Source organism: Dipodomys merriami, unplaced genomic scaffold, assembly GCF_024711535.1.
Source record: "Dipodomys merriami isolate MVZ:Mamm:240054 unplaced genomic scaffold, mDipMer1.0.p SCAF_72, whole genome shotgun sequence".
Taxonomy (NCBI): domain Eukaryota; kingdom Metazoa; phylum Chordata; class Mammalia; order Rodentia; family Heteromyidae; genus Dipodomys; species Dipodomys merriami.
Genome location: NW_027206313.1, coordinates 2,621,386 through 2,646,487, shown reverse-complemented (window position 1 = coordinate 2,646,487; position 25,102 = coordinate 2,621,386). Strand labels below are relative to the sequence as shown.

The window sequence follows — 25,102 nt, the reverse complement described above, 5'->3', positions numbered from 1 at the left end:
TTACAAAGCCATCCGCATGCTGTGCTCAGAGTTAGTGGGTTAGAGCTACCTCTGTTCCTGTGTTCCCTCAGCCCTGGCTTCCTGTTCATTAATATGTTGTGTGTGAAGGAAAGTTTTCTTCTACTAGTTGTATCATCAAGGAAGTGTGGGGATTTACCCTGGAAGGCTAGAATAGTCTTATGTGAAGGAGAAACTGGAATGTCCTAGCAGACCAAGGATTAAAATTGCTCTGCATAGTTGTGTACATTTTGTTTCCACATGGTGAGTTCAAACAAGCAATTTCTTAGAATAATATGCCACTAATTGCCTTTTGATTCCTTCTCTTTGGCTAAAAATAGGCATAAGGAAAATTGGAGTGCTGGATTCTAAGGGGGACAGAAACCTTTTGGTGGGTAGGGTGTAAGACTGTGTGAGATCCCTTGGGAGAGACATGAGCAGAAGCGATTCCTCTGGGTGGAAGAGGTCCTTTCCTCTTTCCTTTTCCTGAACTCAGACCCTTGAGTGTGGCACACTGAGCATCCTTTTTTATTTTTTGCTCCCTGGTACAATAGTCTTGTTTCTTGGCACTGTGCCTTTGACCTTCCAAACCTGCCAACTGTCTTTCTAAAGCCTCAATAACCTGTCCAGGGTGCTGGGGAGTAGCGGAGAGATTTAGATTCTCTACTGTATCAGAACAGCCATCAAGTTTCGTAATTCTGCCCAGGAGCTCCTTCCCTATAGGTGCCATATGCCATGATTTATACACAAACATGATTTGCCTGAGTGTGGCAGTCTGGGCCTGGAATAATTTTAATTAACGGGAAAATGGTACTCAATACACCGATTAGACCTCTTCAGGTACAACAAGATAAAAGCCTGATAATTTGGATGGAGTACCCTTCTTAAACGTCTACTCTAGGCACGGCAGCCAATGGGAAAGCCAGGCTCGCTCCCACCTGATCCAATGAGTAATTAAGAGAGGGCTTATTCTTCCCTACCTCTCCCCTCCCTCCACCCCGCTCCCCAACTGAAGCTTAACAGGTTGGTGGTATAATTTGGAGACTTTCAGGGGTGGCAGACTAAGAGCTCAGGCAAGAGCCCCAGCACTTTTTTCCAGTACCCCCAGGCACCGTGCAGCTGGGTGGGAAAAGCAGGCAAGTAAGGGAAGGAAGGCGCTAGAAGGAGGTGAGTTAAGCACTGGCTCTCAGCAAAGTTTGAGAGGCCCCGTAGCCATGAGTGATCCAGGTCCTCAGAAGAACAGCGATGGTTCTGTGTCTCGTCTGCTCAATGTGGTGGAAAGTGAGCTCCAGGCAGGGAGGGAGAAAGGCGACCCCACAGAGAAGCAGCTTCAGATCGTCCTGGAGGATGCGCCCCTCTGGCAGAGATTCAAAGACATCACTAATGAGATGATTGTGACCAAGAATGGCAGGTGAGTCTGTCTGCTGCACTGGCCCGGCCGGCGCTGGCAGGCAAGGGAGGAGAGGCCCTTGAATGTGGAAGAGGCCGCCGCTCTCCACCCAGAGGTGGCAGGGTCTGTCCGCTTAGACACGTTCAGAGAACTCGCTCACATGGCTGTCCCCCAGCCAACTTAATTAATTTTTCTGAGATCACTTGAGGAGTGGAAGAGGAAGCCACCTGCCTCACAGGCATTGTAAATGGAGAGATTCTGGGCAATCACCACAAAGAGCTGATGTCCTACATATATTTATGTAGGACATATATATATATATATATATATATATATATATATATATATATATATATATATACGTATATATATATGTATTGTGTATGTATGAATATATGTGGAGAAATGCACTCAAATGTCAGGCAACAGTATTGATTTTTGGCAATGTACTCTGGCAGAGACCTGAGCTTTACTCCATTCAGATCATGTAAAAGTCAGTTCTGTCTGGAAGTTGGAAGGTTACTTATTAAGCACAGAAAACTTGCCAGAATTCTTGATTAGTGGGAGACCGAGGAGCCAAGAGGTGGGCTGGGGGACTGCTTCCTTTCACGTGTGTGTTTGAGGGTGAGTGTTCATTTGTGATGGTGTGCTTGTGAAACAGTGATTGTGAATGAAGCGATGGTAAGCTGCCTTAAACACATTTCCTTCTGTTTTTGTCACCGCAGTGAATTAAGGGTTGAAGGAAACTGAACTTTGTGGGCATTTCTTGGGTCATGGAAAGTCGGAGTAATATCTGATGTTTTTGCCTAGCAGAGGAGATGCAAATATTCTGAAATCAAATGTCACGGCTGTGCATTCACATGCGCTCAGGTGATACTCACGTAGCTTTTGCTACTCAGGGGCACAAAAGTACAAATCCCCTGCAGGCATTTTCAGCCAGGTTAGTTCAGACAGGACTCTTAGCACACCTGGAGAGAAATTTTGCTAACAGGGAAAAGTAGAAGGCTGCTGAACCTTTGGCAGGCTTCTGTCCTTATACAAAATGCTTCCGTTCCTGATGTCTTGGCTTTCTAATTTTGAATAAAAACAGCATAAGAAATAAATGATTTTTTCTCATCTAGGAGAATTATGAACTTGGGAGCTTTTGCATAATATTGAAAGGCTTTTCAAAGGGAGGTTGCACTGTAAGGGCATTTGGAAACATTTGTGGTTATCCGGGAGCAAGATTATGAACTTATATATATATAACTGACTTAAATATAAAACTGACTTTTATATGATCTGATGACACAATTGTCAAATTTTTATTATGTATGGTTTGTAGAAAGAACTTACTATTAATGGATTGGTCTTTTGGATAGTAGTTTAAGATCCTAGCTTCAACTATCTTGCTGTCAGTGTGGCCATAGATTACAATAAAACAGTAAACAAACTAAAATATGGTTCCTATGTTTCAACAACATGAACATTTCTGAAGCATTATAAGATCCAATGAAATAATTTATAGCTGAATGTACGTTTACCATTTAAGAGTAGTGTTTATCTTTTCTCATCTAAGTAAATCTTCACCCAGTAGTTACAGTTTAAAATTCAGGTTTGAAGGAATTCATATTACCTATCTGAAAAATACCTTTTATACAAGAAGTCTGATTGTGGTCAAATGCGTCCTGTAGCTCTTCCCCTTTTTGTGATTAGAATCTTTTTCTGAGGCTCTTTAGAGCTTTGAACCCCTCAGGTTCAGATCGTTTCAGGAGGTAGAAAAGTCCCTTCCTCTTTAGAAAGAGGTGAGAAACGTCCTCAGAACGTTGGTGTCATCGATAACGAATGACAGTATAGAATCACCCTCCACCTCCTTATTTCTCAGATGAAGACATTAGTAGAACATTGTGTTCTTGACCCAGAGATTTCTTGCTTCACCTCTTCTTTACCCCTTTCATTCTCCGTCCCTCCCTCCCCGACCCATCCCTCAGGTTTTCCTTCTGCCCAGTCTCTTTTTTCCAGAGACCTCTGCCTTCCTCACCATCTCCTCACCGGATCCAGGGAGACTCGTCACCCTTCTGGTGGAGTAGATTGGAATATGTAGCTCAGTCCCTTTCGCTCTCATTTCCTGACTGACCTCTTCACTTATTTCAGGGGTGAGATCCTGTACCTTTGTGCCTCATTGTTCTGCGTAATGGCACAATTTAAGCTCCCATAGGACGGGCTGAGGAAGAGCTGAGACTTGTTTTCAAGGGGACATCTTTCATGTGTATAAATATATGCAAGCGAGAGACTTGTCTCTGACGCTGATTAGATGTTCTGTAGAGTGGATTTCCTCTGGAAATGTATTCCCTATGATCTCCAGAAACTGGGTTCCTAGCGGGACCTCTGCTCTTTCTTTCCTCTCACTTCCTTTCCTTCTTCCTACTTCTTTTCTTTACCTCCTCCTTCTTTCCTTCTGCCCTGTCTTTTTTATTTAAAACTTTTATTAAATGGATTTTAGATGTAACAGTGACAGTTGTAATACTGCTCGTTTGAGTCAGCTCTAGGGCAGCCAGCCTGGATTTCCAGGCAGCCAGCCTGGATTTCCTTTCATTTCTATCCTTTATGCTGAGGACTTGTGCTGTGTGTGACATTTCCAACAAGAGAGGCAAATAGATTACATCTCAACACTTCCTTTCTTTAATGTTAAGGTGTTCATTCATCCAGTGGGAAAATGCTGCATTTCATGTGTCTTCCCACACAATTACATGTTTTTTTTTACTTAATTTGCCTTCAGTAGGTTTAAGAGCTTTGGAGCATTTTCCGATGTTCCCAGTGTATCCCTTTGCTATCATGAATAAGTGCTGGGAATGACAGAGTTTGTACCTGGTGAGTTTCTTCTACTGAGGAGAATGCAGGAGAGGAGAAAATTAAGCTTGCACCTGCAGTGGGCTCAAGTCCAGGTTGGGAAATGGAGCCCATGATTTGTGTCCTTTGAACTTTACAGTTACAGCTAAGAGGGTCTTGTGGGCTCCTGTTACCTGCCTCTGCTGGACAATCTTCCCTCCCAGCTTCTACTCTTGGTTTTCCTCTTTGGTTTTCATGTAACTGACATCACTGCTGTCTTATACCTGCTCACTTTAACTAATCCACATCCACGCACCATGTGTATCACTCAGTATACACACACACACACACATACACACACACACACACACACACACACACATCCCTTTGGAAAGGCTATTGTGTACTTGATGACTAACATTGTTTGGTGAGGAGATGGAGGAACGTGTTTATAAATGTGACAGTAGATGAACTGGCTGAGAGACAAGCGTAGGTCCAGTTCCAGGACCTTTAGCAAGTTGGCAGACAGTTCGTTTATTCCTGATTGGCAGAATGGAGATGCAAAAGTACAAGACATTTCTTAGTCTACTCTTGTAGTAATCAAAACATAAAATAAAATCAACTAAACCAGGCATGGTAATGCATATCTGTACTGGGGAGACCAAGACAAAGAACCTGTCTCAAAACCAAAGGCATAAACAAAGCTAAGGTTAATTCTAAAGTTCTTGGCAGATGGAGTACTGAAGAACCTAAAGCAATGGCCTATTATTATTTTTCAGATATGACTTTCCAGGATACTTCAGTTGCTTCATTTTTATTAATAGTGTTGTTATTATATGAGTCATATAATATATGATTCATCCATTTAAAGAATACAGCACAATGGTCTTATTATTCAGAGTTATGCATCCTTTTCCACAATTAATTTTAGAAACATTTTCCATGACCTCAAAGAAAAGAACCTATATTCCTAAGCTTTTGCCTCTCATCTATTTTCTGTCTCTATAGACCTATCATCTAGTCATTTCACACAGATGGCTTCACATAATACGTGACCCTTTGTGGATGGCTTTCACTTAGCATAAAGCTTTCAAGGTTCATCTGTGTCATAGAGTTTATTCATTTGTTTTTGTGGCTGAGTATGGATATAACACACAAATATTTGGGACTTTCTACATTTTGGCTATTATGGATATTAATGCTACAAGCATTTATATGCCCATTTTTTTCCTGTGGATTTTTCATCTTTCCTGCATACATTCCTAAGTAGGGGAGGATTGCAGGCTCATGTAGTAACGCCTTATTTAATTGGACGAGAGGCAGCTAGACTGCTTTGCAAAGTGACTGCACCAGTTGGCACCCCTGTCACGTTAACATCCCCATCAGCAAAGTATGAGGTACAATTTCTCTATCTCCTCATCAACTCTTGTTATTGTCTAGTTTTTTTTTCCTATTCTAGACATACTTGTGGGTAAGTGATGCCAATTCACTGTTGTGTTTTTTGAATAACTAGAGACACTGGATATCTTTTGTTTTGACCATGTGATTATGTTTTTGTTTTATTTAGTGGTACTTGGGGCCCCGCAACTGCTAGGCAGGTGCTCTATCATTTGAGTGACACCCTCACCCTTTTGCTCCAGTTATTTTTCAGATAGGATCTTACATTTTACCAATAGCTGGCCTGGACTGTGATGCTCCTAGTTACACCTCCTATGTAGCTGGGAGTGTAGATGTGAACCATCCTGTCTGGTTTATTTGTTGAAGTAGACATCTTGATAACTTTCTGACCCGGCTGGTTTTGTGACCCTCATGACTTCTGCCTCCTGAGTAGCTGCAATCATGGCTTCTTTGAAACGTCAAATATGGCCCTGAAGGTAGAATGAAAGAAGAGATGCCACTGCATGTATTCTTCTGGGTTGGAAAGTCACGCTGAACCCTTTGAGACCTAGCATGATAGAGCTCAGAGCGTAAGAAGGACTCTGTCGTACTGGAAGTAAGGATGAGAAGTGTAATGTTCCTTCATTGTTTCCTGAGCTAGCTTGTCTCTCAGCTTCTCAGTAGAACGGGCTTCCTGGAGCCCCCAGACTGGGGTGCTTGCTCTTCCTTTCAGTGTACCCCTGTGGCATTTTGTATGACTGATGCATCTCATTGAAGCCTTGGCTCCAATGTCACTGTGCTGATGTACCTCAGGTTGCCTCATTTGGCTCTTCACCCTGTAGTATCTCACCGGGATGCCTCTCATCCTCGTGTCTGGATAGAGGTTTGGTTTGCACTCTTACAGTCCCAAACTATCTGACACATTGAGGACCACAGCCATCTCCCCAGTGCCTGGCTGCCTTGTTAGCATGTTATCTCCATGGATCTGTGAGCCCCTTTTGGCCATTGATCCTTCCGTTTGAGGAGGCATGGAACAGGCACTAAGAAATCATCCATGAACAAATAAATCTCTTAACTAGGTGTGGAGATTGGGGAAACTGAGGAAAACTATCCTTTCACTGTGGCCCAAGTATCAGCTTTCTAGAAGTCTCAATAAAGAGAGTAAACAGAGAACAGTTTGCTGACTGTAGTGAAAAAGAAGGCTAGCAGATGGAGGGGAAAAGCATGCATTGTGCTTCTCGAGCCCCTGTGTGCCCCTCTATAAAATGGGCACAGTAATACCTTTATAGACCTAAGCAAGCCTTAAATGAAACGTAACATACCTTAAGTCCTAGGAGGAAGGACTTTGTGTGGCGTGGGGATTGAACTCAGAGTCTCACGGTTGCTAGGTAGGTGTGCTAACATTTGGGCCATGCCCCCTGCTCTTTGTTGCCTTCTTTTATGTCCAGTTGGCCTGAGGTGTGGCCCTCCTTCTTGCGCTTTCCTGCATCTCCAGGGATAACAGCCATGCACCACGCTACCCAGCCACTGAGTGATGAGGAGTCTCATGAACTTGTATGTCCAGGCTGACCTCAAACCACGATTCCCTTGTCTCTGCTTCCAAAGTAGCTAGGATTAAAGACTGGAACCACCTTATCTTCCAGCTTCTGTCCTTTTTAAAAATTTGCATGTGCAACATATTCTGATACTTCTGAACATTCGCATGTAAAGTGACAAGTATGCACATATCACATAGGTGTTATTTTTAGAAAATAAAATAATCCTTTAATCCTTTAGTAAAAGCATGGCACCAGAAGACAGAGACCTCTTATAAACAAGCCAGACTCTTGGATGTCAAAATGACCCTCCATGATCTTTTGCTTTTATGATACTTTGTAAATGGTCTTCTCTTGTCTACATGTAGCCAATATTAGGAAAATAATTGAAATATTCTGAAACATTAGAATATATAAGAAAATGATGATATGGAAACATCAAAATATATAAGAAAATAATTAAAATAAATAAGAAAACATACAATTAAAATACATATGAGAGAGTAGTCCAATACAAAACAATCCTTCTGTTTTCTCTTTTGAAGGAGGAGCAAAAGAAAAAGGAGACCAAATTCACATTGCACAGGCCGCCATCTTAGGGAAGGGTCATCACATTAACAACAGGAAAGGGAAGTCCTCTCGTGCAGGGAGATCTGAGATGGGAAACGCCATTCTCAGCCAAGATCTTCCCCCCTCCAGAAATTGCATTTACTTCACTTTCTTGACCTGGCCCATTTAAACCAATTTTCTTTTCTTGGACACACTAAGACATCCTCATAAAGCTGTCTGAAGAACTTAATTATTTCCTGTCAAGTGCTAGTCCAATGTCTGGCGCCTAATACATGCTCTGGAAATATTAGCATATTGTCCTTGCGACCTGGTCCTTCATCTGGCCAGTCTGCTCTGGTCTTCAAGCGCACCTTAGTGGACTTTGGAAGGTAGAAGCATAGTGACATCACTCTGCCTCTCTCCTGTCTGGAACATCTCTACCTTCCTTTCTGGAAGAAAGACGTCTTCACGGCCTAGGAAGCAACTGGTAATGGCTGTGAGTTCTGTAGGATCAGAAGCTAATGACTAGAGTAGCTTCTGCAATCATGCTGTAGAATCAGAAGCCAGTTTTTTTTAGGGGGGGTAGCTTCTTCAAACATTGATGGATTTTTTTAATTTTCATTCCAGCAGATGAAAGAAAGGTCATTTGATGAACCTTTGTAGCTCAAAAAGTGTGATCCTTGAACACAAATTCCCACAAGATGCTCAGAGAAAAGACAGGTCCCTGTCATGTTAGTTTAGGCTAGACACAATCCCACACCTTTCCCTCAAAGTCCACTGTGTACACACACGTGTGTTAAAGGCTCTAAGAAGCCCTGGAGGGAAGGAGCTGGCCCTTGTCGAGCCAAGAGTTCCCCTTGGTTATTTTATCATGCAGCCATGTGTCTGCTGTAACTGCTATCACCATTACTCAGGGATGTTGTGCTTTGTGGCATTTTTGGTGAAAGGAGGGATTCTCTGAAGAAAGCCCTGCTAGAATGTGGGATCAGGTGCATCCTCTTCCAGTCCTCCTCAGGCCGATGACTGCATCAGTCATTTGGCTTTATGAGGGAGCACAACATTTTAAAGTCAAGCCCCCAACCGCAAACACATTTGTAAAGAAAACTCCGGTGGAACTGAAGCAGGTGATTTGGGCCCTGTTTATTGGGCCTCCCTTAGAGGACACATGGAGATAACACTCCGACTTCCTTCAGTGATTCTAACTATCCTTCCCTCCCTCCCTTTCTCTCCCTCCCTTCCTCCCTCCCTCCCTTCCTTCCTTCCTTCTTCCTTCCTTCTTTCCTTCCTTCCTTCTTCCTTCCTTCTTTCCTTCCTTCCTTCCTTCCTTCCTTCCTTCCTTCCTTCCTTCCTTCCTTCCTTCCTTCCTTCCTTCCTTCCTTCCTTCCTTCCTTCCCTCCCTCCCTCCCTCCCTCTTCTTTCTCTCTCTCTGGCCTCCCTTCCTTCTCCTTTTTAAAATCTTATCTTTAAGTGGTTGTACAAACGGGATCCCACTCACCCCAGTTTAGGGGTGCCATGCATCTCCATCGATGTCACCCCTTTTGTGTCTCCCCCAGGCCTTTCAACCCAGCCCTTCCCCTCCATTTTCTTAGCCTCATAGGATGCCCCTGACACTTCACGACTTTTCTCGTAGACGGATGTTTCCGGTCCTAAAGGTCAGTGTCTCAGGGCTGGACCCCAACGCCATGTACTCCCTCCTGCTGGACTTCATGCCCACGGACAGCCACCGCTGGAAGTACGTGAATGGGGAGTGGGTGCCCGCGGGCAAGCCCGAGGTCTCCTCCCACAGCTGCGTCTACATCCACCCCGACTCGCCCAACTTCGGGGCGCACTGGATGAAGGCGCCCATCTCCTTCAGCAGAGTGAAGCTGACCAACAAGCTGAACGGAGGCGGGCAGGTAGGCGCCCCCCGCACCCACCAAGAACTATCAAGGGTGCATTTAGGCAATTAGAGGGGTCCTCACCAGCCTCTTCTCCCACAGAAGCCAATTATTCCCTGAGGTCCAAATGTAAACAGGAATAAACAGCTCTTAATTGGGGCTTTCAGTTTTTAATGGACTTCCTGATGTTAAGAGAGTGAGAGTGCAGTAGTTTACTTAATCAGGGCTTCTTTTCAGGTTGGTCCTGTGTGTTGGCTTTGTACCCAGCCCCTCCCCGGGAGTGGGCCTGTGGGTACCATGGTTTTGTGAGTCGGTATCCTCTTTTTTTTTTTTTTTGGTGTAAGTGGCATGTTGGCAATAGACAAATACTTTAATAAAAAGCTCCTCCTAAATGAAATAATTACTTCCTCTGCTTGGGCATTATGATAATTATCAATAGAATATTGAATCAGCTTTGGTTTTTCAGAAAAAAAAACTAATCCAAACAAACCTTAAATAAGGAAGGTTTTATTTAAAGTCTTCAATTAAAGTAAACATGAGGTAGGAGCTTTTCCCTCTTCAGTTCTGTGGTAGGATGTAAGTACTAGGCCCTGTGTTGGGTTATTGGTTAATTTATAAAAACACAAATTATTTGAGGGATTAGAGGCAGGGCCAGGAAGAAAAGGCTTTGACTATTTTCCTTAGCCTATGTATTTGTCAGGTCTATCTGTTGCCTGCGCTGTCTTGTGACTTCTGTTCTCTCTGAGCTTGGCTGGTAGGGAGTGGAAGAGTTAGTGTTTAGAAGGTACATATAATGCCAGCCAGGCTTTACACTACCCACAAGGTTCCAGTTCTTTATTAAAACAGGAAATTGAAAAGCCAATTGCTATTGTCTACTTGGTTTCACAGAATGAGCCTTTCATAAGAATCATAAAGACTGGATTATATATAGCCATCACATGTCAGATCTTCTTACCCTTTAGTCTCTAGTAAAGTGTCATTGTAAGTGTTTTGAGTTTCTAAGGTTCTTCATATGGAAAGAGACATACCTAAATGGATTGATGTATACATTATTGTGATAAAATAGGAGAAAGAAGAGAACATAAAATAGGATTTAGGCAGAGCATAGAGTAAGAGCAATCTCCCTGTCTCTCTCTTCCTCTCTCTCTCTCTCCCTCTTCCCTTGCCCCCTTTCCGGCAACCTGTTCCTGACCTTAAAAAAGTCAATATCAACATACACTCCTGGGAGCTCTGGGAAAAAGTGCCTGCATTCATTTCTTAGCAGTGAGGATGGAAGCGCAGACAACCCAGCATTTGCTTTGCTGGGTGGAACTGACCAAAGGCTTGCTGACCACCAGTGATAGATATGGCTTCCTTTTATCTCTATTCCCCACGTCACAGATAATGCTGAATTCTCTGCATAAGTACGAACCACAGATTCACATAGTACGTGTTGGCGGGGCGCACAGAATGGTCATGAACTGCTCCTTCCCCGAAACTCAGTTCATAGCTGTGACCGCCTATCAGAACGAGGAGGTAAGTGTGCGTGTGTGCACGCGTACCAACGTCACCTGGGAAAGCGTGGCAGGAGGGACAGAGGTCCTCTTATTGTATCGCCCTGAGCTCGCGTGAATGAAAGATAAGGTTTCTCGGATTCGTGAAGTTTAACCACGGGGCGGGGCGAGGGGGGGCTGCTCTCTGCTTTCTCGCCTGCTTGTGGAAGTTTGGTATGATTCAACTTGCCCTCACAGTAAGTTCACGAAGTCATCATTTTGTCTCACAGTTTTTGAGGTTCCACTTTATGATCAGGCAAGTGACCCCATTTGCTTCGGGCCCAAGGAGCACCTGGCCAAGCAAAACCACTTACTTCATGACTAGGGAGGAAAACAAAGTGAGAAGGGACAGGAGAGTCCCACAGTCACAGTCAGGAGTACATTCTCAGTGACTTCCTACAGTCCTACACGCTGAACAGCACCACCCAGGGGTCCAGCTTTACCCAATGGACCTTTGAAGGCCACTGAAGATAGGAACTATGGCAGCCCTCCATGTTCCACTGCTGCCACTAAGTCCCTGAGGTACCCTTGGCCTGTAGTGAACCAGGGATGTCCAGGAGCAGGGCAGAATGCGTGGACAGGGCTGACTGGGGCCTTTTTTTCTTGCTCTAGAAGCAAATCTATGGGGATTAATCCAAATGTATACATCGTGTGTGTGTGTGTGTGTGTGTGTGTGTGTGTGTTGATGCTATTTGACCAGTTTGTCCACTTCTAACACCTGAGCCCAGGCAGACCTTTCCCTACTTAGTAGCTTGAACACTGAGTTGCCAGGATTCAGAGCCTAGCCTGTCCATGAGTTTGTTTGGTGGTCATTCTGTCCCCAAGGGATTTCTCTGTCTCTGTGCCTCTATCTCTATATTTGTATTGGATGGTTCTAATCAGACACGAAGCAGGCAAAGGCTGGGAGTGACAGGGACAGTACTGATGGGTGGAGGGATGATGTGTTTTGCATTAATATGACCCAAAGGGTGCTTATTTAAGAATTTGGGAAATAATGGTCAACTGAATGGTCCGAGAGAGAGGTAGGGCCACCCTGTTGTACTCTCCACCGTGTTCCAACTGATAAGAAATGGAACTTAAATTAGAAGATATGCAGAAATCGTCTTGGAAAACATGAAAAAGAGAAGATTCAGCAAGGCCTGCCTCATTTCTAATGCTTCCCCCTTTTCTTTGCTAGTTTTATACATCATTTCTCATTTTTGCCACATGCCATTGTAAAATATCCTTTGTTAGGGACAGTTCAATAATGATCTAGTGCAGAAGTAAGCAAATAAACCTAGGAAGAGAGGAAATAAAAAAGAATTCTTCATCAGGTGCTGGTGGCTCACCTGCAATTCTAGCCACTCAGGAGGCTGAGATCTGAGGATCAGTTCAAAGCCAACCTGGGCAGGAAAGCTCATGAGACTCTTATTTACAATTAACCACCAGAAAACCAGAAGTGGCGCTGTGACTCAAAGTAGACTGCTAGCCTTGTGCAGAAAAGCTCAAGGAGAGCACCTAGGCCCCTAGTTCATGCACCATGGGGGGACAAAAGAATTATTCGCAAGTAAGCATAAATGCTTCTATTTGTTCATGAGTGTTTGGATTTCACTAACACTTCTTGTTTTTGCAAACACAAGATAACAGCTCTCAAAATCAAGTACAACCCCTTTGCCAAGGCCTTCCTGGACGCCAAGGAAAGGTGAGTAGAAGAATTTTAGTAATGTCTTATGACTGAGTTCTCCAGGTGTGAGATTTATGAGTTCCTGAAAGGAATGAGGCTAGAAATGCTTGTATTATTTTTGATAGAAATGCACTTTCAATATTCAGATCCATGTTCAACACTCAACAAAAATTGTCCAAATCATGATTGTCTGATCCTATTGTAGAGGGCGGGGAGAACTTCTAGCTGGTAAGGTTTTATCAGTCTTGTTTCGCTGAAGATTCTTCAATGTAGCACCACCACAAAAAAAAATTGTGATTGAGCTTTTTAGGGATTCGTTGATCTTTTCCTATTTGCTTCTGAACGGTATGGTTTTAATAAATGTGTGTATATGTGTGTGTGCATACATGTGTATTATCAGACAAGGTCTTGCTAAGTGGCCCTAGCTGGCCTTGAACTTGAAATCTTCCTACCTCTGCCTTCTAAGTGCCATACTGGGATTTAAGTTATTTGTGTGTCTTTACTCTTAGCTTTAAAAAAGTGAGAAAAAAGTGAGTAATGGAGGTTCATATTTCTTAGGTATGAGAAAAGAAGTTAGAAATTCTGGGGGAGTGAATGATTATGGCCACTTTGGGCCAGTGATTTACCATTTCATCTTTCCTGCCCATTCTAGGATAAAATAAAAGATAGTAGTGGGCTGGGAATGTGGCTCAGCGGTAGAGTGCTTGCCCTGAATGCATATGGCCGGCCCTGAGTTTGATTTCTCTGTACCACATACACAGAAAAGGCCAGAAATGGCACTATGGCTCAAGTGATAGAGTGCTAGCCTTGAGTACAAAGAGGCTCAGGGACAGAGCCCAGGCCCTGAGTTCAAGCCCCAGGACTGGCAAAATAAATAAATAAAAGGTAACAATACTTACTGCTTTTTCTTGACAATATCTAAAATACAAATATGCTTCCCTTTGACATTTTCAGATTTCATTGTCTGAATGTCAAAATTATCACCTATTTGTACAGCTGTCTAATATTTCTTTTTCAACTTTTTGGTGGTAGTTTGGTTTGAACTTAATCTCTGGGTAGGTGTTGTTTCTTCAACATTGCCTGTGGAATCCCAGCTCTCTGAGAGGCCCTCCGGTTGACAAATGCAGAACTTTCCTCACATTTGGGGCCTAGATAATGGAGGTAACAGCAAAATTTTAACTTCACAGAACAGTTGCCCATTTTCTTTTCCTGAAGGCAGGAGAATGCGGGAACACTTGCAGTTTTGAGATGAAGAGTAAAGGTGTTTGATGTTTTTATACTATTCCCAGGAACGTGTTGCTCTGGGAAGAGCTTTGGGGTGTACTTTATCCGGGACTTGCAGCCTGGGCTATCCCGTCTGTTTCTCTTTCAGAAACCACCTAAAAGACATTCCAGAGGTTGTTGCTGAGAGCCAGCATGTTGCCTATTCTCACTGTGAGTCGGGTCAAGAGTGTGGGAGGTGGAGGGACCACTCTGGGGTGTCTCCCTCAATATACCTACTTTTTTAAACAAGCGTGACTGAACGAGACCTAGGCCGAATCAAAACCCATGACTTATTCCTGCCTCTCACGACATGTGTATGCCTTTCCAGCACTCTCACGGGGAGAGCGAGCGTGCCAAGGCTTCTCGAGGGGCTTATTCCAATCTCAGGCAGGAGGTACAGATGAAACGATGAGTTTCTTACCCTCTGGTTTTGCGGCGAGCGCGGCAAAGAATGCTCAAAAGTGCATTCTGGCCTTGTGTCCTGCCTTGAGACTCTCCAGTCCCTGTTCTGCATCCGCTTTAACATTTGCTAGTGTTGGAGCTGGCCACTGATATAACACCTCAAGCAGTCTGGGGCCCCAAATGTGAGGAAAGGTCTGCATTGGTCAACTGGAGGGCCTCTCGGAGATCCGGGATTCCACAGGCAATAGTGAATGTTCCACGGGGTTCTGCTCTCTCCCTTGTTGGGGAGTCCACTGAGCCTGCAGCAGTAGCCCCAGGGCAGTACTGTGACTTAAGTAAAGTGGGTCCTCCGCTACTTTCCTGAATTTGGAGATGATCCCAGCTGCCGTTTTACAGTAATGCAGTTTTTCACTAAACCTTGATTCCTCTCCTATGCCAGGAGTAGAAGGAGAGCTGTACAGAGAAGCCCTCAGAAATCACCCCGTAAACAGGTTTTTAAAAAGTGACCTCCGATGAAAACCTTTTGTTTACTCTATGACCACATGTAGAACCACAGCTGAATATTCACGAGTGGAAATCTTTGGCAGATTTCTTGATTTCTTGAGGTCTATACATTATGTGTGGCAAACTTCTCCACAAACTAAATGGTCTTGGGGGATACTTGAATATTGATTTGATTAATCACTGTAGGGAAGTTTTAAGTTTTTTTTTTCTTTTCCCTCTAAAGTTTCTGCCATTTTAGTCTACAATCTAAACGAACAAGAGATAGATTAACAGGACATGTGCATGCCATTATAAATGTATAGAAACTAGAGAGCCACATATAACAGAGGAGACTCAAAGAAATGGCGAGGTGGTTGAAGCTTACAAAGCATTTTGAGCTACAGAAAGAAACACGGGCTTGAGGGTGCTGGTAGCACAAATATCCTGCAATAGTGAAAGGAGGAAAATGCAGTGAAGAGAGGTTGTGTGATGTGGATGAAGCTGCACAGGTAATATAGTCTTCAGAATAACGTGTGCCATCCTGTGGAGATAAGGCTATAAGTGCAAATCTCCCCCATTAAACGACAGCTTTCTCAGAACTGTTTTTGTGCCACAGCCCCTTTGACCAGCCATTCCATGATACGCTAAGTAAATATATTTGGCCCTGTCAGTTTTGACCCCCCTCCTCATTAGGCAGGGACCCCCTGGATCACGTGTCTACACAGCAGTGGGAAAATGAAGATGGCAAGAGGACTTGTCTGGAATGATTGAGCCCACCCTGTGTAATATGTACCTCTTATTTATATTTCTTTTTTTTTTTTTTGCCAGTCCTGGGCTTGAACTCAGAGCCTGGGCACTGTCCCTGAACTTCTTTTGGTCAGGGCTAGCACTCTATCTCATGAGCCACAGTGTGACTTCCAGCTTTTTTTGTTTATGTGATATTGAGGAATTGAACCCAGGACTTCATATACTCTAGGCCAACACTCTACCACTGAAACACCTTCCCAGCTCTTATTTATATTTCAAAAGTATTTAAGCAATGTAGTAGGTTCCATTATCCAGCTCCATTACAACAGTGTAGAGGTCCAAGTGACAGAGTCTAGTCTAAGCACACTCTGGTCCTCTCTGAATTTCCAGCAGTCATGCTTGCTAAGATCTGGAGAGAGAACAGAACTCCTGTTTCAGAGCCCTTGTTTCTAAGTCTCAGTTGTGCCGAGAATTCACCTGAAGGAGAGTCTTCTGTTCAAAATCTACGTTAGTACCCATGATACCTTTTGCGGCTTTTGTGATTGTCCTGCAAAAGTGCTTGCTGTTGAGGTACGCAAGGCCAGCTAGCTCTCTCCCTTCCCTGAGCTCTCAGGAGTCTATTAGTGGGTTGGTGATGGAAGGCATCATCTTCCCCGTGAGTGGACAGAGACCTTTCACTCCATGTAACCACATTCCAAGCCCCTAGTAGCTACAGACCATTATTACATGTATACCTGGTGCCCCCTTGGCTAGTGTCTACCTACATCATTAGCTTCTTAATTTTTGCACTTCTGTTAATGTTAACAATTCGAATGTATTTTACATAGCTGGATCCCAGCATTTAAAAGTGACTTTCTATCCTGCTAGGACTTGTTACCTATCTTCAGAGAAGTCAGGTCTCCTGCTCATGGGGAAGGGAAGGGCGGCAGTATAGTAGTTTCTGCACAGGGACAAGCATCAGTGTCATTCACAAGAAACAGCCATGAGAAGAAGCTGGTCATCTGAGTTTTGGTGTGGGAGCCTCTGTGTCTTCCTCTTGTCTATTCTAGTGGGAGGTTGGATCTTCTCCAATCCGGATGGCATGTGTGCGGCCAGCAACACCAATTACCAGTATGCTACTCCTTTGCCTCTGCCTGCTCCGCATGCCCACCACGGCTGTGAGCACTATTCTGGTCTCCGAGGACACCGGCAGGCTCCCTACCCTTCTGCCTATATGCATAGAAACCACCCTCCCTCAGGTGTGTGGCTCTGGTGAAACCCTTGGGCATGAGCTGGGGGAGGGGAGGAAGAAAAATGGATAAACCACTATTGAAGTATATGGAACCTCTTCTATCTATCTATCTATCTATCTATCTATCTATCTATCTATCTATCTATCTATCTATCTATCTCACCTCTTATTGTTGTATTATCATTGTATATGCCAATATTTGATGGTATCATTATGATGGTATTAGTGCTCTATTACTATGTCATGGAGCACCCAGTTGGCTAGTTTCTAATGGGGGTGAAAGGCCTTGTTCCAGGGTACTCATTTATGGAACAGTGTCAAGCTGATCTCTAAAATCTAAGGCAATTTGTGGGGTCTGAAATTCAGTCTTTGCTTTTACATGGATCTTGCCTGTAGTTGCATTCATGACTCAGTCCAGGGACTAGTGGGTCAGGGCTGCAGCATTATTAGGAAGCTCCCTAGGGAGCTGAATCCCACCCCATTAAGGCCATACCTGATTCTGATTCAATTGGAATCAGCAAACTCAATCTTTTTACAGCCTGATTTCCCCTCTCCTCTCCTTTCTTGTCCTCTCCTCTCTTTCGCTTTTCTCTATTTCTTCTCCTCTCCTTTCCTCCACTCTCCTCTTTACCCCTTTACTCCCTCAACCTCTCTTCCCCTCCCCTCCTTCCTTTTATTTTTCTTGTTTCTTCTTTCCTTTTGTTTGGTGTATGCCAGTACTGGGGCTTGAACCCAGGGCCTGGGTGCTGCCCCTTAGCTTTCTTGCTCAAGGATGACACTCTTTTCAGTTAAACCACAGTTGCACTTCTGGCTTTTGGGTGGTTGGTTGGAGTCTCACAAACTTTCCTGCCCTGCTGATTCGAACCTCAGTCCTCAGATCTCAGCCTCCTGAGTAGCTGGGGCATGAGCCATTCAAAACCCAGTTTCCTAATGTTCTTTTAAGTTGGCTCTCTTATTAGTGAGCCTCTTTCTTCATTGACTGTTGTCTTGTCTCCTTTTTCTTGTGAAAGCCCAGACCTTGCCTGGCTGTGAGGTTTGTTTATTTAAAAAGAAGATGAAAAGAAAGGCTAAATGTTTTATTCAATTATTCAGGTAACAAATATGTATTTGTTTGGGCCAGGCTCTGTTGTAAGCACAAACGTACACAAAAGGATAAAATACCCTACCTTTATGGAGGTGTCCTTCCAATGCAAACAGACCACCGTGAATACACTTCAAGGACTGGGAGATGCCCCCTCCCTCCTCAGTGACACTCCAAGCTCTGTGTTTGCAAAGAGCTTCCTGTCCCTCTGTCCCACAGGTTGGGACTTCTGAGACCCTCAATAGCTGCTGCCAGGACGGGAGACATGTGGCTTAATGGTGTTGGAAGCTATAGCAGTGTTTCCTTCTAGTTTCACATCCTTTCTGTGGTTTGCACATGTAACTCCTCTTCCGAGCATCTGCCAGGCCTCAGGTTCGTTCAGGCAGTGGGAAGAGGAAAGCAGTTCAAGCACAGACTCTCCAGAAGGAGCTCAGTGTTACAAAGATACACACAGAACTGATCATAATGCAATGTAGTGAGTGCTCCAACATGGTTCCCAGAGCTGCAGCATCCCCTGGGAACTTGCTTGGGCTCTACTCTTGGACCAGAGCTTGCATTTTAATAGGATCCCCAGGTGACTTATGAGCACATTAAAGTTTGAGAAGCAATCTATAAAGCACTCAAACCAAGATGCTATGGGAATGAAAGAAAAAGAGCAACTACATCTTCCTGGCAGGGCAGAGAAGGTCACCCAGGAGCCTGGAAGGATGAGTTAAAAGAGAGAGATGAACGAGTACAGGAGCAAAAGATAGACGCTGCGACACAGGCTTTCCAGGGAGAGGAAGTGCTGTGAGTAGACACTAACAAGTGAAAGGCTCTGAGTTGTCAGATGAGGACCAGAACGTGTAAGGGGCGCTGGGAGCAAGGGAACAGCTGGGAGACGCAAGAGCTAAGCTAAAGAGATGGCAAGGGCTGGATTATGGAAAGAATCAGCCTGACCCCGGGCCCGGGCTCAATCTGTGCTGCTCCCACAGAACGCCCGAGTTGGGGTAATTTGTAAAGAACAGGATTAGATGAGGGATCTCTTTCTGGCTGACACAGTAGTAATCATTTCATGGATGAAGCAGGGGAGGGGAGAGAGGGAGAGAGAGAGGCTAAATTAATAAATTAAAACTTTTGCGAAGAACCCACGAGTACAAAAATAGCAGCATTATTCATCCAGGAGGGTTCTGAAAGGTCTCACTTTCTCAACATCATTGACTGGCACAGGGGATTCATTTCCTAACACACGAAGAATTTATTCAAACCATAGCACCAGGAATAGACATTGGAACCTTCCTTCTCTCTCTCTCCCTCTCTCCTCTTTCTCTCTTTCCTTTGTTATTTCTTCCCTCTTTTTTCTTCTTTCTTGCCTTTGATACACAATGCATAAGGAAGAATTTTTTAAAAATACAAGACACTTCTTTCTTCTTCCATCAAAGTGTATATTTAAGGCATACAACATGATATTATGATACACATATTGACATAGGCCCAGCAAATTAATATATCCATTTTCTCATACAGTTACTTAATTTTTGTCCAGGTAGGAGCACTTGAAGTTGTCGCTTAGTAAAGTTCCACAATATAATGCAACAATTTTTGTCAATAGTAGGGCCTGAACTCTGGGCCTGGGCGCTGTCCCTCAGCTCTTCAGCTCAAGCCTAGCTCTCTACCACTTGAGCCACAGCGCCACTTCCAGCCTTTTCTACTTATGAGGTGCTTAGGAATCAAACCCAGGGCCTCATGCATGCAAGGCAAGTGCTCTACCACTGAGCCACCTTCCCAGTCCCCCGCTTTTTTTGTCAGTCATGAAGCTTGAACTCTGGGCACAGGTGCTATCACTGAGCTCTTCAGCTCAAGGTGAGCACTCTACCACTTCCGGTTTTCTGGTGGTTACTCAGAGATAAGAGTCTCACAGACTTTCCTGCCCAGGCTGGCTTTGCACTGTGATCCTCAGATCTCAGACTCCTAGAATAGCTAGGATTACAGGTGTGAGCCACCAGCACCCAGCTACAAACCCACATTGTGTGTCCTTTGGTCTCATCTTGTTTCTGTTCCTCTCACCCTGTTCTACTCTCTGCTTGTATGTATTCAGCCTTTTTAGATTGTTTAAATTTAGATTGTTTAGATTAGTGAGTTCATGCTGTCATTTTTTTTTTCTTGAGAGAAGACTCTTGTAGAGAATGGTTGAGGAGAACACAGTCCTGGACTTCACAAATGTCTTCTGGACACTGGCAGACCTTGGAGGTGCTGTAATGGTTCATCCTTGAAGGGGAGTGTGCTATCATGAGTTAGATATGTGTCTCAAAGGGCAAATCATCCTCTCCCTCTGAGTCCCAGGAAGTTGTTGCTGTGGTGACTGTAAATCGGAACTAGCGTGTGGTTAGCATTCAGAAAACCTGAGCTCCTTCCTCTTCTATTTCTTTCAGAAGCTACTAATGACCTCTTGTGCCTGTGGCACAACCAGGGATAATGTCATTGGTCACTATTTTATATGTCCCATTAATTGAATTAATTACTATTATTCCTCCAAAGTGAATTTGATAGAAAGCTCAAGCAATAATCTGCAAGTTTTCTCAGGAACAGACAACTGGACTTCCTTATCCTCCACACCCCATACCAGCATCCTGACTGTACCCCACACCAATGGACCAATCAATCCAGGACCCAGGTAAGACCAGCCTTGCCATGTGCTCATGGAGCTTTATTGTAGCAATGAGATTTTGCATATTGTTTTTGAAGTAGCTCAGTCTAAGCTGTCGTCCTGACTTCTACTGCTAGTTAGTGAATATGACAACAGGATGACATCTTGAAGTTGGAAAAGGGGTGGAAAGCAAGCACTTACTCTTTCTTTTGTAGCTACAGCATTTCATATTTAAAAGGGGAAAAAACCACTGTGGCCCAGGTTCATTTGTCTTGAACTAATATAAGATATTTATTGATTATAGGGACATCAATGGGAAATTTGAATTTATACAAAGAAATCAAGAACTTTGATTATCCATATTCATACAAGCTCCCCATTCTAAAGGGACACATGATGGGTAACAATTCTGGCAAAAGTGCTAAGTGTAGGACCTGTGATATAAATCTCACACCAGAGACTTAAATTTTGTTCTGGCTTCTTGAAGTCAGAATATCATCATGGTAGAGGAATGGAGAAATGAATCCTGGAGTTTGATAGATGTGATTTTTGAGTCCCAGATCTCCTCCTTATTGGTTTTGTGACTTTGGGAAATTTTTTTAGTCTTACTGGATCTTCTTATCCTAACATAAAAAATAATATAAGGTCCAGTGGCTCACTCCTGTAATCCTACCTACTGGAGCTGAGATCTGAGGATCAGAGTGGGAAGCCAGCCTGATCAGGAAAGTCTGTGAGACTCTTATCTGCAATTAACCACTAGAAAACCAGAAGTGGCTCTGCGGCTTAAATGGTAGAATACTACTAGCCTTGAGCTCCCAGACAATGCCTAGGCCCTGAGTTCAAGCCCTATGACTGACTAAAATAAACACATTAATAATAATAATAATAATAATAATAATAATAATAATAATAATAATAATAATAATAAAAGATCTCATGTGTAGGGCTTTGGTAAAAATCAAAATGAGAAAATTCATTTAATTGCTTTGTAGGCAGTAATATTCTGTGTCAGTGTCAGCTATTAAGTTCAACATGGATCTGCAGAATTTTGAGATGGTAAAAAGGGATTAACAATTGAAAGACAGAACTAGAACAGGCGTCAGATAAATATGATTTTTTAGAACTAGAAAAAGGAAGAAAATGTGATGTCTGCCTTACAGCGGTTCCTCTCATACCTTGTATGCCAGCATCATCTTGGGAAAATTCAAATGCAGAATCTGAATCTGGCTAGAAGGAAGGTCTGCATTTCTTCTATTGTGGCAGTTGCAGGGCTTGAACTTGGGGTCTAGGCGCTGTCCCTGAGCTCTTTTGCTCAAGGCTAGCACTCTACCACTTTAAGCCACAGCGCCACTTCAGTTTTCTGGTAGTTAATTGGAGATGAGAATCTCACAGACTTTCCTTCTTGGGCTGGCTTGGAACCTTGGTCTTCAGATCTCAGCCTCCTGAGTAGCTCTGGTTACAGACTTGAGCCACCAGCGCCCAACTGAGATCTGCATTTCTAAAAAGCTCCCAGATGTTTGCCGCTGCTGCTGCTCATAAGTGTCTGGAGCTATGGTGTCCACCGTGACCCCTGAAGACCCGAATCACAGCTAGTCCAAACCGAGATGGGCAAGTCCTGATGCACACACCGCACGTCCAAGACGTAGCACGAAGCGAAGACTAGAAATCTCAACAACACTTGAAAAACATCAGTGTATGTTGGGATGATAGTATTTTTGAATATTTTCAGCGCTGTAAAATATTAACCAGTTATATTTCCCCATTCTCCTTTCTAAATGTGGCTCTTGGACGCTGTCAGCTGGGGGCTGTGGCTGGCACATGGGACTCGCGTCTGGTTTCTGTAGGACAGTGTTGGCCAGGGACATTCGGGAAGGACACTGACTGGGGCTGTGGTAGGAAGCGTGGAAGCGAATGAACAGGCAGGTCCTCGAGACTATGAAACAGCCAAGTACCAAGTCCTCTAGGAGATACTTACAGAAATCATCCACACGCTCAAAGACATCGTAAGACATGACCAGGAATAAATCAACCTTTCCTGACGGAGAAACCGAACTCCTTAGTCTGGGGGGGTTCAGAGTAACTATTCTGAGGTTGCCCCACTCACTGGCCCAGGGGGAATTCGAAGTGTCTTTAGGAGATTCTGACCTGTCTCAGAGAGCTGAGAGTCTGTGGTCAAGGATATCTGCAGGGCCTGAGGTGTGGCACCAGATAGAGAAAATCAGAGTTTCCTCTGTGGCATGTTCAACTCATCCTGATTCCATAAGGATTTTGTTAAAGAAAAAGGCACACGTTCAGTAGTATCATTAGATAGCTGATTATCAAGCAGTGGAGAAACTCTTAAAAGGTCAGAACGTGGAGATGGCTTAGAAGGTTGGGCTTGTTCACATGCATATGAGCTCTGTGTTAGCATGCCAACTTGGCTGCACATTACAACTACCTGGGAAGCTTGAAATAAAATCCTGATACCTAGGCTGTGTGCCAGGAAGGACTAAGTCAGGATGCGGGAAGGAGGCGTGGGCTAAAGAAAGTGGTTCAGCTTCCTAGCCTTTCTACCAGGGTCCAGATCTGGCAGATGAAGACCAGGAATGCAAGCATTAATCCTAACAACGAACATTCACTGAGTGTCATATATTAGGAGCTACTTACCTGTTGCTTATTGAAAATATTTTTATTCTCTTTAAGCTGCTCACCTTTTAATCTTTATTAGAACATTTCTGAGTTGTATAAAGTCACAACTTCATTTATTTATTTATTTATTTATTTATTTATTTATTTATTTATTTATTTACTTGTCCTTTATTTTCTTGGTGCTGGTACTGGAGCTTGAATTTGGAGCCTCATGCTCTTGCTTAGCTTTTTTCTGCTCCAGGCTGGCTGGTTCTCAACCATTTGAGCCATACCTCCACTTTGGGCCCTTTTCCTGGTTAGCTGTGGTTAAAGAGTTTCTCAAATTCATCTGCCTGGGCTGGTTTTGAACTGATATCCTCAGATCTCAGCCTTCGGAGTAGTTAGAATTATAGGCATGAACCACCTGTGTCTGGCTCACTCTGATTCTTTAAGATTCAGAAGCTGAGACTTGGGTTGGGTGTGGTGGCTTATGCCTATAATCCTGGCTGTTTGTGAGCCATGTGTGAGTGGAGATCAGGAGAATCAAGGCTAAAGGCAAGCTGAGTTAAAAGAAGTTAGTGAGATTCTATCTGAACATCAAACCTGGGTGTGCGGCACACACCTGTCCTCCCAGCTTTGTGGGACTCATAGATAGGAGGATCGCAGTCTAAAACCAGTCCTGGGCAAAAACACAACACTCTCTGAAAACAGTAAAAGCAAAAAAAAGAACTAGAGGTGTGGTTCAGGTGGTAGAACATCTGCCTATCAAGGTGTGACTTGATTTAAATTCAAATCCAGGAAATCCACCAAAACAGCAAAAATAAAAGAAGCATGAAAGAATGAAAGCAGCTCAGACTGGGAGGACTTAGCTAATTTGACCAGGTTCACGAAGCCAGTAAGTGGTAGCACTAGGATTCACACCCGGGGCTTGTGGCCGCAGAATCCTGGTTTTACTAAACCACGTTTCCTTCCTTGACCAGAGGGAAGTCTTAGTCACAGACTGCCTGGTTCGCTAGTCTTCTTCTCATGGCCCCGCTCGTTTTAAGTAGGCTGCAGAGGAGTGGAATGGTAGCTTTAAACTGGCATCAGGCTCCAGGTCTCAGGACAGCTGACTTGGTTCTCATTCCACGAAACCCATGCTACCCTCCTTAAAAACACAGCCATGACTGGAAACCTGCTTCCCACCAGTGCCCTTCTCGGTGCTGCGGGGTGCCTGTCGGGCAGTTCTTCACCTCGGTGCTTCTAACCTGCCCTCTTCCTCTGTCTCTGCAGCCCTTATCCGTGCCTCTGGACCGTCAGCAACGGGGGCGGGGGCCCTGCGGGCTCAGGCCCAGAGGTGCACCCTGGCACCCCCGGCGCGTTCCTCCTGGGTAATCCAGCCGCCACCCCGCCCTCTTCAGTGCTCCCCAGCCAGGCTCCCGCTGCGGCCGGGGTGGAGGTCTTGGGGGAGCCCTCCCTGGCCAGCATCGCCGTCTCCACCTGGACCGCAGTGGCCTCTCACCCCTTCCCAGGTTGGGGTGGCTCCGGTGGGCGCCATTCCCCCTCATCTCTGGACAGTTAGGCAGGTTGCTAAGAGCCTCCATCAGCAGAGAACCTTCTACACCCTCCATCTGCTGATTCCAGTGCATTAGACAGAAGGGTCTCTTCATCCTGTGGGCTGGGGAGCCAGGTGGGTTATTCCGGAAGTCCTCTGGGAGGTGATTGAATTTGGATGATGTCAGTTATGTCACTCAATCTCTCTCCATCTTGTCCCCCGGCACTCCCATTTCTCTGAGCTGACACGTGCCGTGATGCTTGCATCATGGCTGAGTTCCTTCCTCGTGCTCCGCCCCCCTCCCCCAGTGGATCTGGAAAGCCTCACTTCCTTTTCTCTGGAGGTGACGGATACCTGCCACGTGAGTTCATAGTTCGCCTAGTAAGGAGCTGCTTCCTGT

At 44.4% G+C, this 25,102-nt stretch overlaps 1 protein-coding gene across 1 annotated transcript; it reads left to right on the top strand.

Moving 5' to 3' along the window:
- The first annotated feature begins 1,211 nt into the window (after window positions 1-1,211).
- On the top strand, window positions 1,212-24,740 carry LOC138818168 (T-box transcription factor TBX19). Its single transcript, XM_070009111.1, has 8 exons — window positions 1,212-1,408; window positions 9,287-9,551; window positions 10,914-11,048; window positions 12,685-12,746; window positions 14,101-14,162; window positions 16,673-16,861; window positions 20,453-20,588; window positions 24,441-24,740. The coding sequence occupies exons 1-8, from the start codon at window positions 1,212-1,214 to the stop codon at window positions 24,727-24,729; spliced, it is 1,335 nt and encodes a 444-aa protein (XP_069865212.1). The 3' UTR covers window positions 24,730-24,740.
- Window positions 24,741-25,102: the final 362 nt, after the last annotated feature.

Coding starts and splice junctions, on each gene's coding strand:
- LOC138818168 (XM_070009111.1), top strand. CDS start 1,212: ATGAGTGATCCAGGTCCTCAGAAGAACAGCGATGGTTCTGTGTCTCGT. Junction 14,163..16,672: donor GCATGTTGCCTATTCTCACT/GTGAGTCGGGTC, acceptor TGTCTATTCTAG/TGGGAGGTTGGATCTTCTCC. Junction 16,862..20,452: donor TAGAAACCACCCTCCCTCAG/GTGTGTGGCTCT, acceptor ATTCCTCCAAAG/TGAATTTGATAGAAAGCTCA.